The 13,888-nt window shown below is 32.7% G+C and overlaps 2 protein-coding genes across 2 annotated transcripts in view; one reads left to right on the top strand and one right to left on the bottom strand.

Moving 5' to 3' along the window:
• The window catches only part of LOC108364767 (uncharacterized), a 51,723-nt gene that overhangs the window by 8,700 nt on the left and 29,135 nt on the right, over window positions 1-13,888 (bottom strand). The window contains exons 5-10 of the mRNA XM_017618596.1: window positions 4,917-5,489; window positions 4,757-4,850; window positions 4,391-4,691; window positions 1,654-1,958; window positions 940-990; window positions 684-809 (exon numbers count right to left, since the gene is read on the bottom strand). Coding sequence (XP_017474085.1) covers window positions 684-809; window positions 940-990; window positions 1,654-1,958; window positions 4,391-4,691; window positions 4,757-4,850; window positions 4,917-5,489 — 1,450 coding nt within the window. The remainder of the gene's footprint in view (window positions 1-683; window positions 810-939; window positions 991-1,653; window positions 1,959-4,390; window positions 4,692-4,756; window positions 4,851-4,916; window positions 5,490-13,888) is intronic.
• Drep4 (DNA fragmentation factor-related protein 4) overlaps window positions 1-13,888 on the top strand; it is a 61,472-nt gene that overhangs the window by 19,772 nt on the left and 27,812 nt on the right. The gene's annotated exons all lie outside the window — the stretch shown is intronic.

The following is a 13,888-nucleotide window of genomic DNA, read 5'->3' as shown; positions in this document are numbered from 1 at the left end:
GTACATCATATTGGTTTCCGTATATTGCACAGTACCACCGCAACACTTACTCTCTTTAATACCCAGATAGCTCACCACCTTAGTAGAGTTGGAGAAAACTTTCCTAGTAGAGTAGGATTTATGGAAGAATTTCTTTACTAGAGGTTATCGAGACTTCCTCTCTTGCGTGGAGTAAAACGATCAGCTTCAAAGTGTTTGTGTTTTGTGGTCGAAAATAGGCGGTAATGTTGGATCGAACGTGCAAACTAAAAAAAAAAAAAAATAACGGTTGATATCCCAACTTACGTAAAAAAAAACCTTTTGACCCTCCACTGCGTACAAACGCACCTTAGAACGACATTAACCGACATACCGTCATCATATTTTGAACGCTTGCATCATGAACCCTTTAATTGAAATGTGTAACATTATTTGTTTTTTTTTTGCCTTACTTCTCATACTTCTCATTCGGCTTATGAAACATTTAGTTACTGTTTTAGGTAATCAATTGCGCCATCTAAAAAACTTAAAAGCTCATGCCAAACCACCCCTTCATCTGTTGATTGTCGTCTTGTGGTTAACACAACTTTTTTTTTCAATTCACACATAAATTTAATGATTCTATGAAAATAAATCACTCAGGTTAAAAAAAAAAAAAAACTTTTTAAAAAATTACGTTAATATCTTTGCGTAAAAAAGCTTACCAGCGTTTTCCGGTGTTGTCATCGCTTGCAAAATCTTAAATGATCGACTTGGTATTGCGCTACCGGTATATTTTTTCGGTTCGGGTACTTGTTGTTCACTGGGATGGACATATGGTTGTGGCATGTCTAAAATAATAATACATAAATATATTTTTGAAAATTTCATCCTTGGATAAAAAAACAACAGAAACACAAAAAACATTTAACGATTTTCACACTAATACACTACAGTCCAACAAGCTTGCAATAAGCTCACCATTGAAGTTGTTGTAAATGGTGCGTGGTAGAGTGCTTTTCGAAGCATTACCTAAAAGAAAAGAAAACGGAGAATTACATATATAAATATGTTGATTCGCCTTGGTGGAGCGTAGTGTTCTGTACAAATATTTGTTTATGCTGTGTGCAAAATGTAAATGTATTTTGTGTAGATGTGTGAGTGTTAAAAATATTAATGTGCTTTTTTATTAAATGGCTAAAATTTTCCATACACCAAAAGTCATTATTTTGTGAAATTTACAAAGCTCAACTAAAAGGAAACCTAATTAAGGAGGTTACAAGTTTATTTAATTTTGTTTTTATATTAGAAATAGCCAACTCAGAAAGCCGAAAGCTTTTCGAACAACAGCGCGTTAAAAAGCTTTACAGCAATCGAATGAGCAAAATATGTGCGCCAATTTCACTTGCTTTACCTTCTTTTTAAGACTCCTTATTCCAGTTAATCACTACTATGTAAATATGTACAAATCTATGCTAACATTGAGGATCACGTAATTACGAAAAAAAAAAAATCTAAATTAAGCTCTGCACTTCACTTTATAGCACTTTGGTTTCCCACGCGCTACAAGAGCTTTCACCTGCTCTCTCTTCTTATTTACTTGTATTTATTTGTTTTTACTTCTCAACAACTTCTACATGTACCTTGTTGCACTTAAGCTTTGTTGAAGCTTTTGCAGGGTACTAAGTAACCCACCTTGATTCCATGTCTGTGGCGATTGTGACGGTTGTTGTTGTTGCTGCTGCTGCTGCTGTTGCGAATCTTGTGTGATTTGCATGCGTCTCATTTGTTCCACATTCGGTTGTTGGCGCGCCTGTTGGGCGCTCATTTGTCTCGCATATTGTGGGCGCTGCAATTGGGGCTCTGCATCCGTATTGTTTTCCACTTTCTTATCATCCCCTCTACTGTCGTCAATAGTATCAGTGATTTTTTGCAAAATTCTAAAGGATTTCGATTGTATGGGTGACGAGCGTGGATCGCTAGAAGAAGTGGGCGAGTTGCTAGAGGTTAGATGTTTTAGTGATGATGTCAATTAGTAGCGCAAATTTTGTTGATTAGTGGTAAAATACTGAACAAAAGCTTTGTTGTTAAACATCGAGTGGTTGTGCGTGTGTGTGTGTGTGGGCGAAGGTGCTCAGTGCTTAATAAATTGACGTTGAAGTGAGCTTTTGAAAGCTCCTACCTTGAAGTAGCAATATTCAATAAAGTTTTATCGAAAACTATTTTCCTCGTGTAGGTATAGAAAAATTACAAAAAAAAATTTCGGACGCTATTGGTTTCATAGAAAGCTTGATGACTTCTATAGCTTTCAACGTATATATAGTACATATGTACATACATATATCANTTATTCAATAAAGTTTTATCGAAAACTATTTTCCTCGTGTTGGTATAGAAAAATTACAAAAAAAATTGCGGACGCTATTGGTTTCATAGAAAGCTTCTATAGCTTTCAACGTATATATAGTACATATGTACATACATATATCAGTTTTCCAGTTTGTAGCATTTCTCTCAACTGTACATATCCCTATTTCGAAAAGTTTGATTTGAAATTATTTTCAATATAGTTAAAAACTATGAGGTCTCAAGGTTGCATAGTTCAAAATTTCAACTTTTTTCAGAGGCTTTAATTGATTTTGATATGATTGAAAAAACCACCTAAAAAATCTTTGAACTTTCAATAGAAATGAAGACTTAGGATCAGTTGCCACTTTATAAGCACAAACACCGAGCTTCTTAAAGCTTTCATTGGATTTTATATAGAGCTTTTTTGAAAAAAAACAGAGTTGCCATTTCATAAGCAAAACACCGAGCTTTTTAAAGCGTTCAATGCATTTTATATAGCGCTTTCAAAAGCCCAAAAGCTCATTGGAGTNTTTGTAAAAACCACCTAAAAAATCTTTGAACTTTCAATAGAAATGAAGACTTAAGATCAGTTGCCACTTTATAAGCACAAACACCGAGCTTCTTAAAGCTTTCATTGGATTTTATATAGAGCTTTTTTGAAAAAAAAAACAGAGTTGCCATTTCATAAGCAAAACACCGAGCTTTTTAAAGCTTTCAATGCATTTTATATAGCGCTTTCAAAAGCCCAAAAGCTCATTGGAGTATTTTACTGTATATACAGGTGTATATTTTGCATACTTGATTTAATAGCTTTGGAGGTGTCAGTGATATTGTTTAAGCTTTCTAAAGCCCAAAAGCTCATTGGGGCGTTTAACTGTATTTTCAGGTGTATGTTTTGCATATTTGAAAAGTTATGTCAAACTTAGAAAGTTCTAAATATTCAAAGCTCCGAGTCTATTACTAACACTTGCAGGTTGTCGGTTGCATAAACTTATTTTTGAGAACTTTGGCAATTTTAAAAAGAGTAGTTAGCTTTAAATCTGTTAAATAGTTTTGTCAAATTTGAAATCTTCAAAAGCTCCTTGAAGTTTATTACTGACTTTTAAAAAGCGTTAGCTGAATGATATCTAAATTTTTTGGAAACTTTGAACTTAGAAAATTCGGAATTTTTAAAAGCTTTTAAAACTAGATACTTTTACGGGGTAATAAATTATCTTCATCGTTGATGGTAAATGTTGTGGATGAGCTTTTAAAAGCTTTTAAGGAGAGTATTTTCAAATGCATCGCATGTGTTTGAAAATTATGAAAATTATTAAGTTAGATGTCTGTAGAAGAATTAAAACTGCAAATTAAAAATCTACAAGTTCTCAGGACTAGGTGGAAAAGTATAAGTTGGCTTGAATGTTGAATTAAAGATGGGAAAAGGTATGATAATCCTGCAATTCAGAGACGATTATTGTCTTTCAGTAAATATTCGCATACCGGTTTTAGAGAGAACTATGCAAAACTATAAACGTTAAAAAATGTGTCTAAGTAAACTTTTAACTTGAAATATTTTAAACAAAAGTATGTGTTTCCAATTCAATTTTAGTTTGAATATTTTATGATTCATTGTTAATGATGAACTTTTTGACTGCCAAAGCAAGCCTTTGTGTTTTTTCATGCCGCACGCACACAAAACTACACAACACTCATACATGACACGTGACACGAACATTTTTTGTTTACACCTCTCACCCTACCTGAGACGACTCTTTCTGTACTGTATTTCCGCCTCAAGTGGGCACTCGTAAACTACCAGATTGTAGTGTTCACTTAATCACCGATGTCAGAGGCAACAAAAAATACCAAACAAAAAATTTATAAAAAAAGCGGTAATAAAAAGCGCAAAGCTAGTGAAAGCGTTTTTAAATGTACAATATACATATTTTTTAAATCAAAAATCAAATGAGGAACAGTAGTATGTAAATGCTGCGTGCTTTCAAAACAATGGAATAACTGCGCTGATAGAATTATAAAAAAGTAACTTTGAATTGCAAGCTTTTTCTAAAGCTTTCACGCCACGCAACAGCTGCTTACTTACTTTTGCAAAATGATCGGCGATGGTGAAATCGGGCCGCGTGTGCCCTCACTGCCAGCACCACCCTCCATGGTGATGGGTATGATGCGTGAGCGGTTGCCGGCGCTACCAGCATTATTATTTGTATATTGCTGTTGTTGTTGTACAATGCGTGGTGCATTTAATTGCTGTGTTGGTGACATTACGCGCTGCGCATTGACAGCAGCAGCCGACGCGGGCTGCTGTGTGCCAGTCGCTGTTGGATAATTGTTGTAGCCCTGATCAACGAACTGATTTGGCGAACGAACCACAAAGTTATTCGGTGCTGCAGCGGAGAATGTTAGCTTGTAAATATTTTGAAATGTCGGAAACTTTTCTCACATAACTTACCATTGTTAACGCCACCATAGCTGACATTGAATTTCGGTTGTTGTTGTGGCGTATTGGTCGGTGTCTGCTCCAATTGTATGGGTATAATGCGTTCCTGTTGTGAAACAAACGAGTTATGCTTTAATAAAATACAACATTTCACATTGAATTTTCCACTCACCCTTGGGCCAGTTTGTTGATTTGGCGCACTACTGGCATTGTTGGCATTGATTTGCAAACGCAATCCAGTGCTTCCAACACCTTGACTACCGAAATTCGCTGGCGTTGCTGCGGCAAAGCCATTACCCTGCTCGGGCTGATAGCCATAGTGTTGCGTTTGTGGTTTTTGTTGTTGTTGCTGCTGTTGATAGTACAATTGTTGTTGCTGCTGCTGCTGCTGCTGCTGCTGTTGCTGTTGTTGTTGTGCTAGTTGCTGTTGCTGTTGCACTTGTGACTGTTGTGCTGTCATTGCTGGTGGTGGTGGCGACTTCATGCGATGCAACGACGATGGCACCACATTGCCATTCTCTTCAGGACGCGCCCATTCGGGTTGCTCATTCGCTTTGGGTTTGCTGCTCAACCAAGGCACGGTTGAGCGCATTGGCTGCGATTGTTGTTGCTGTTGTTGTTGTGGTATTTGACGTATTGGTGATTCACGTTGTTGCTGTTGCTGCTGAAATTGACGCACAACACTCGGTGCTTGCGGTTCAGTTGGTGGCGCCAATGGTGCGATGTAGAGGGAGCCGACATTGGTCTGAAAATTGTAAAATAAGACGAAATTATAGCTGGATTAATTTTCTTCTGTGAAAGATCACGAAATTAAAAAACGAAAGGCTAATTACACAGCCCCAAAAAATATGGCGGATATCGTGCGTGGCTAGAAAAAAATACTAACGTGATGAAGCAAAACGAACATCAGATTTTTTTATATGTAGGTTAAAACAAGTCCTTGCAGGTCAAATATAAAGGACTTGTGGTGTCTTGAACCGGTGATTTGCAAATTCTTCTTAAATGGGAATACGATTTCACCAAAATTTTATTTTAATAAATATTTTAACTCTAAAAAACTAAAGTAATCGAAAGAACGGTGCAGGTTCTGCCTCGGAAGATACGGCTAATCCGCCAAATCTATATATATAATACGCGAAGGGATTTTTTTTTTTCAGGATAAAAAAATGGGGTGTCAAATTAAAGCGCTTGGCCTGTAGATGTGCAAACTGGTTTTATTTTTTGGAACAGAGTTGCCACCTATAGTTCAATTGAATTCAAATAATTTAATAAGCAATGCCATAATAACCGCGCCGTTCGTTCGATTTTCCCAAATGAGATGTCAAATTAAAACCCTTGGACTGAAGATATGCAGTAAGGTTTTACTTTTTTGAAAAACAGTTGCCATCTTTTAAAAAATTATATTAAAATTATTAAAAAAAAAAAAAAAATATTTCAAAACCAATGGAAATGGTTTTGAAAATCTTTCTTTCTTAACTAAACTTTAGAAGGGTTGCCACCTGTTTAAAAAATCAAATTAAATTTTAATTAAGAAAATTAAATAGGGGGAAAAATTTCAATATATGGGTGCCAAACGAAAGGGGCTCAGAAGGTAGCAGTTTGAAAATTTTTGAAGTGGGTTGCCACCTGCTTGAAATTTCGAATTTAGCTAACTTATCCAAAAGTTATATGAAATGTCAAAATATGGATTTCAAACGAAGGCTTTAGTTTAAACATTAAGAATATTTTTGAAGTGGGTTGCCTAAAAATTTATTTCAAATTATTAAATAAGTTAAATGAATTATTAAAATATGGGTATCAATCGAATGGGTTTTGGACAATCTTTACTTCTGAACCATATTTAGGGGGGTTGTTTAAAAAATAAAATGCAACTTAATTTATTAGTTAATTAAAATATGTAGCGCAATGTTAGACGAAGAATATTTAAGAATATCTTAGCGCGAAACTACCTTTGGAGGGGCGTGCTACCTGTTTAAAGAGTCGCAAGTTATTGAAGCATGAAGCGAAAATGTATTAAAAAAAAACTTGAGTTTGAACATTTAGAATGTTTAAAAAGGGTTGCCACGTGCTTATTATTTAAGAAGTTGGATGAATTATTAAAAATGGGTATCATCGAAATGATTTTAAAAAGGCTTTATTTCTGAAATATATTTAGGAGGGTTGCCACCTGTTTAAAAAATCCAACTCAACGTAAATTAGGGCAATTACTTAATTCAAGTATGTGTTTTAAAATTTGTTAAGAAATCTTCCGCTTGAACAGTATAAATATTTTTTGGGTGTTTTAAGAGGGTTTCCACCTGTTCAAATATTCAAATTATTTAAAAAGTCAAATGAATTATTAAGATATGGGTGTCAATCGTATTGGGATTGAAAAGGCTTTATTTCTGAAATGTATTTAGGAGAGTTGCCACTTATTCTATAAGCTGCATTCAAATTATTTTATATGTTTATTGAATTTTTAAAGGATGGATATCAATCGAAATGAATTGAAAAGGCTTTCAGGTAGGTTTCACCATTCACTCCCCAGTAAATTTAAACCAAATTCGCTTCGAACTCAAATTACACTTTGTAGAAGTTTACTCGAAAATAAATTGTACAACCTGAAAAATTAAGACCTTGCCTTTTTTGAAATTAGGAACTTTTTATCGGGGGATTTAAAATTTGATAATATTAAAAACATACTATGCGAAACGGCTACACAGATTCCTAAGCTTTTATAACCTATTAAGTCTTGATATGAACTAACTAGGCCAGAATATTTTTATGACTTTTTTATCGTTTAGGGCATAAGTTAAACTTGTTTAATTTTTTTTTTTTTGTTTCTATGCTTCTTTGTATATATTTTTAAGATATTTTTTAATATTTTTGGAAGCTCTATAGCCCATGGGGAGTAACACTACTACTATAATTGACAGCAAATTGCCGCTACTGATTACAAATTGAAATAATTGTGCCCACGGTCTGAAGACGATAATCATGGTTTGACCTGCGCAAATCCCAGATATGAATCTAATCGCAAACTTACTTAATCTCAAAGGACGAAAATTTTAAAACTTTATTTTCATTTTTTTTCTGATTAACTAAAAAGCAGGGAGGTCCTGCAAAAAATTAATATAATTTCTTTGCAAGCTATATGCCCTTCATGAAAAATCNATTGACCTGCGCAAATCCCAGATATGAATCTAAGCGCAAATTTACTTAATCTAATTCAAAGGACGAAAATTTTAAAACTTTATTTTCATATTTTTTCTGATTAACTAAAAAGCAGGGAGGTCCTGGAAAAAATTAATATAATTTCTTTGCAAGCTATATGCCCTTCATGAAAAATCGAAGTTATTCTAATTGTTGTTAGTAGGCTATATTTCTGAATCATTTTCAAGAATGTTTGATCTACATGCTCTTGCGCTGTGTGCATAATTTTGGCAATCTTTAAAGATCCACCCGTCCGTCACCCTCTCTAAAATTAGGGGAACTGTTTTTTTTATTGAAAAACGTAAAAATTTCCTTAAAAACATTCATTTAGGCAATTCAAAATTGGATTAAATAGTTGCGACCAATATCAAAAAATTCTTATTATGAGTGAAGAAGTAAAACGCTTGTTTCGAGAGCGCAACACAAGCGAATGATAATAAATATTTGAATGAATTATTGCTTCGTTAAAAAAAAAAANCAAAAATTTCCTTAAAAACATTCATTTACGCAATTCAAAATTGGATTAAATAGTTGCGACCAATATCAAAAAATTCTTATTTTGAGTGAAAAAGTAAAACGCTTGTTTCGAGAGCGCAACACAAGCGAATGATTATAAATATTTGAATGAATTATTGCTTCGTTAAAACAAAAAAAAAAGAACACCAATAAGCAAGAAAAAAATTAAAACAAGAACAAAAAAAGGAAAAAACAGTAACAAACAATATAAATTAATTAAATTTGAATTTTGAGTTAAATGAGGATTTTATGTTAATTTGCTATATTGCTTTATTATCATACTCATTAAATACTAAACCGCATAATTTACCTACTGCATATCTATTTTCGCTTATTTCTTGACAATCTAAAAATGTAAGCGAATTTTATGTAATTTCTTCTTCCCCTTAACAGAAACTAATTTTTATTGTTACCGTTTTTCCCGTAACTGCTGCGGAAACATAGATACCCCTGGAAGAAAATGAAATTTCAATGCAGGATTTTACACTTAGAAAATGATATTGATCAGAAAGGCACTTAAATTGCTCATCTAAAATCGGCTCTAACAGCCAATTTCACAAAAGCCATTTAAGTGAAAAATGATTTTAATTTTTCAAATTTTATATGGAAATTGACAGAAAGTAAAAAATAATTTTCCATTTAAATTGCTGGTGAAACCGACTGTAAGAGTTATTGAATTTTTTCCGCTTTTCGTTGATTTGGACCATTGCGGAAACCCCTGGACCATTGAGGAAAACCAGTACGCAATCTCAACAGATCTCAGCCAAAAACTGTGCGACAAAAGTGTTCCGAGATGACTTAAAAAGCTACAATATTCAAATTAATCCAATTTATTAAAAGTCAAGCGAAACTTTGCTACAAAACTGGAACAATCAAGTTGCTAGATTTTTTTTCCAACTTCCTTCTTTATCAGGGCTGCCAACTATAATTATCTATGAAGTGCCACACTGCAGATAAAAAAGTGCCAAAATGTGCCGAATAAAAAAATAAAAAGTGCCAAAAAGGTGTCATTATTTTTAATTCTTCCCATTTAGCATTGAAATTAGAAACACATTCCTAAATCAAATGTCCGATGCCAAAATAAGATAAACCAGTTGTATACACTATTGAAATTACAAAATTTTTGTTGAGAAAAACAAGTACACGCAAAGGATTTCACAAATATGTATTACTATTTTTCTTAAGTGCCATTTTGGCACTTTGTGCCAAATTGAAAAGTTGAGTGCCATTTGAAGTGAAAAGGGCCNTACTATTGAAATTAGAAAATTTTTGTTGAGAAAAACAAGTACACGCAAAGGATTTCACAAATATGTATTACTATTTTTCTTAAGTGCCATTTTGACACTTTGTGCCAAATTGAAAAGTTGAGTGCCATTTGAAGTGAAAAGGGCCAAAAATGGCACGGTTTGAGCCAAGTTGGCAGCCCTGTTCTTTATCCGCTTGTTTTAATTATTCTTGTTATCGTCTTCTGATGAAAGGATAAGGATAGTAAATGTGAAATCCGAAACTAGATTACAAAAAAAAAAATCGTAAAATATTTCGAAGTTATCGCAAGGAAGTTCACATTATTTGTTATTGCTCCGGTTTGGCTCCTCTGGGTACATTAGGGTGGTCCAATAACAGAAAAATCGGAATTTTAATGCTCTCACCCCCTAGCATAATGTATACCCCTATTTTTTTTATTTTGAAATAAAAAAATATTTGGAGGTCGCTCAAAGCATTCCATGTATTTTTATATGGCAAAAAAACAGTTTTTCGAAGAAATGGAAATAGAATTCCTGAAAATCANAAATCCTAAAATATTTCGAAGTTATCGCAAGGAAGTTCACATTATTTGTTATTGCTCCGGTTTGGCTCCTCAAGGTACATTAGGGTGGTTCAATAACTGAAAAGTCGGAATTGTAATGCTCTCACCCCCTAGGAGTGTTCTGTATAGAAAAATGTATACCCCTATTTTTTTATTTTGAAATAAAAAAATATTTGGAGGTCGCTCAAAGCATTCCATGTATTTTTATATGGCAAAAAAACAGTTTTTCGAAGAAATGGAAATAGAATTCCTGAAAATCAATATTTTTCGATCGGAAAACTCTGGTTCTCTTCAGGAAACTTTCAGTAATTGCTTATTTAACCATTTTTTAATACTAGCGATTTTTTATTGGTCTCCCCATTGCATTTAACGGGGTTTTTGTGGGTTTTTGGCGGACCTATAAATTATAGTTGCGACAAAATAATTGTTAAATAAACTATTGGGTATTATTATTGGGAATCTCCTGCAGATAAACCGAGTTTTCCTATAGAAAAACAGTGATTTTTAAGAATTCTATACCATTTATACGAAAAGTTGTTTTTACTTGGAAAACTTTGGACGCTTTGAGCGACCTTTATGTAAGTATTTTCTGATTTCATAATAAAAAAATTGGGTATATTTTTTCCGGTATAGAACAATCCTAGGGGGTGAGAGCATAAAAATTCCGACTTTACTTTTTCACATGCATTTTTGGACCACCCTAGTGTACACACATTGTACATACATACATTCTTATTATTCACAATCATAGCTACATACGTAAGCTGGTTGCAGAAATAATATAAACGGCTTATTTTGACTAGTTTTCTAGTCTTATATTTAATTTTTTTTTTATAAAAATCTAACCATATAATAAACTGCATATAAATGTACGTTTCCAGCTTTTCGTTCGCAAACAAATTTCGAAAAATCGATTTAAGTTTTTATAAATTGAAGTTGCTATATAAAATCCAAAAGCCGAAAAGTCCGTCAGCAAAAATATATTAAAAATCAGCGCTAATGCTTAGCTGCTTCAAACATACACTTTAAAAAATGTTATGGGCTTTAAAAATTTGTTGAATCTTTTAATTAATTTTAAATATTGATTTACATATATGCAGTTTATTATATAATGAGCTACACTTGCATACAAAAAAATTTATATTAAATAAGCAAAAGAAATATAGTCAAAACTTGGCAAAATAAAGCGTTCCTATTATTTCGGCCACCAGTGTATATACATATGTAATTGTACACAAGCATTTAAGTGTCAACTAGCGTAGAATGTTTCCATCAATTTTTGCGATAGTTTGCCGACAACTGCAAAAAGTGCTCATCAGTTTTAATTAAAATTTGTTAATCAGCTTCCAAAAATACTATCTTAGGAAATTATTGTCAAATTAATTTACAACAGCTGAACATGAATGTCATAAGAAACAAAAAAAAAGTAAAATCGTTTAATTCGCTCTTATACACATACATATGTACATTAGTGCAAATCAACACGGCATTGATAAAAATAGACATTTCCGCATGTTTTGAATTAGACGGCACACACACAAAATTTTCTAAAATACATACATATTGATGTACTGAGGAAAGAGTTTAGTTGACGCAACTTGACTATGCATATTCTCAGTGTCTGTATGTATGTAGTTATATTAGGCTAGTGAAAAAGAAAAGTAATGTCGGAATTTGAATGCAATAAAAATTGTTAATATTAAAAATTGGTAAAATAAACAAATGGGGTATTGTTTTTGGGCGTCTCCTGAAGAGATAAAAAAGTTTTATGTTCGAAAATTATTGATTTTCAAGAATTCTACAAATGCTAGTTCTACGAAAAATTGTTGTTTTCCCATATCAAATACATGGAAAACTTTGAGTGCTTGAGCGGCTTCTAAATATTTTTTGATTTAAAAAAAAAAAAANAAAAATTGTTGTTTTCCCATATCAAATACATGGAAAACTTTGAGTGCTTCTAAATATTTTTTGATTTAAAAAAAAAAAAAAAATAAACGGATATATTTTTTCGGTGAGAGCGTTAAAATACCGACTTTACATTTTATTTTTTTGAACCACCCTAATGTATATGCACCTACATTTGCACATGCTTATATGAATTTAGTCTATATTTGTAGCGAGTAGTGTTTTGAATTGTAGAAAGAAATTTAGAAAATGTAAATTCTCATCTCTGTAGTCTGCTCGGTCATAGTTGTGTGAAAATTTAAAAAATTATCAAAATTTTCAAGTTTGCGAGAGTTGAGATGCAGCCAAAAAATACACTACATATAGTTTCACTTACTTTACTTTAATTTCACACCACGATATGTTCAATCCGTAGCCGAAATATTCCGAAATATATATATATATATATATATTAGACTGCATCACCAAAAAAAAGTTGGGGTTTTTCCGGCGGGATTACAAAATGTATTATATTTTAAGACGTTCACCAGGACCAACAACTATGCCAAGTTTGGAAGAAATTGGTGCAGCGGTTACCACGCCCATTTGCCGAAATGTTATAATATTCTTATTTTTCGTCTAAAACTAATTGTAAATATCAATTTTGAGTGAATTATCTTTAGTAGTTACTAAAATATCGCAGTTTTCGTATTTCTGAAAATTACCGTTATATGGGAGGTAGGCGTGGTTATTGTCCGATATTCGCCCATTTTCAATAGCATCCGTCCTATGCCCAAAAGAAGTCCACGTACCAAGTTTCGTTAAGATATCTCAATTTTTACTCGAGTTATCGTGTGCACAGACGGACGGACGGACGGACAGACAGTCACCGCTTAATCGATTTCTCTTTTCATTCTGATCATTTATGTATACATTTGTCTTTGTCTATATCTATCTCGATTCGTTTTGCCTGTTACAAACAACCGTTATGTGAACAAAGTTATAATACCCTTGTGCACAAGTGCGCTCGGGTATAAAAATAGTTTTGTAAAGAACTTTTTGAAAAAAGTGCCCTCAGATGACAAAAGAGACTAAGGTTAAAAAATCTGCATACAAATATTTTAAAATCTTTTCAATGGGATCGTAAGAATGAGATTTTTTTATGCTGTTTTTTTACTTTTTTCAAAGATTGATTTACGAAAAACTTAAATAACTGGGCCAAAACTATTCTGATTTAGACTTATGGGATCTCGGTAAAAAGGTATTTTCACACCGATTTTATTTCTGTCCAAAAAAATATCATTCGTGTCGCAATTTTATTTATTTTTTTTTCAAATACCAACACATCTTAATTCAACTTTGAATGACGTTCGTTCATCCTACCTTTCTCTTTCATCCTTTGAATGAGTTTATTAGCAAAGAAATGAAAAGGGTGAGAAAATACCTTTCCACCGACACCTCTTAAGTCTAAATCAGAAGAGTTTAGGCTCCGTTATTCAAGATTTTCTTAAACCAATCTTTGAAAAAAGTTAAAAAACACCATCAAAAATCTCATTATTACGATTCCGTTCAAATTTTTTTTAATTTTTTTTTTAATATCTTTATTCAAATTTTTTAAGCTTAAACGGTTTTGTTATTTGAGGGGATTTAAAAAAAAAAATTTAAAAAACTATTTTTATTCATAAAAAATTCCATTTTTGGTGGTATTTTGAGCCGCACTTAAATCTTAATATTTTTTCGAAATA

This window comes from Rhagoletis zephyria, unplaced genomic scaffold, assembly GCF_001687245.7.
Source record: "Rhagoletis zephyria isolate East Lansing unplaced genomic scaffold, Rhagoletis_zephyria_1.1 Rzeph_scaffold_01666, whole genome shotgun sequence".
NCBI classification, from domain to species: domain Eukaryota; kingdom Metazoa; phylum Arthropoda; class Insecta; order Diptera; family Tephritidae; genus Rhagoletis; species Rhagoletis zephyria.
Note: the sequence above shows the minus strand (reverse complement) of the source record. Positions and strands in the feature narration are given on the sequence as shown.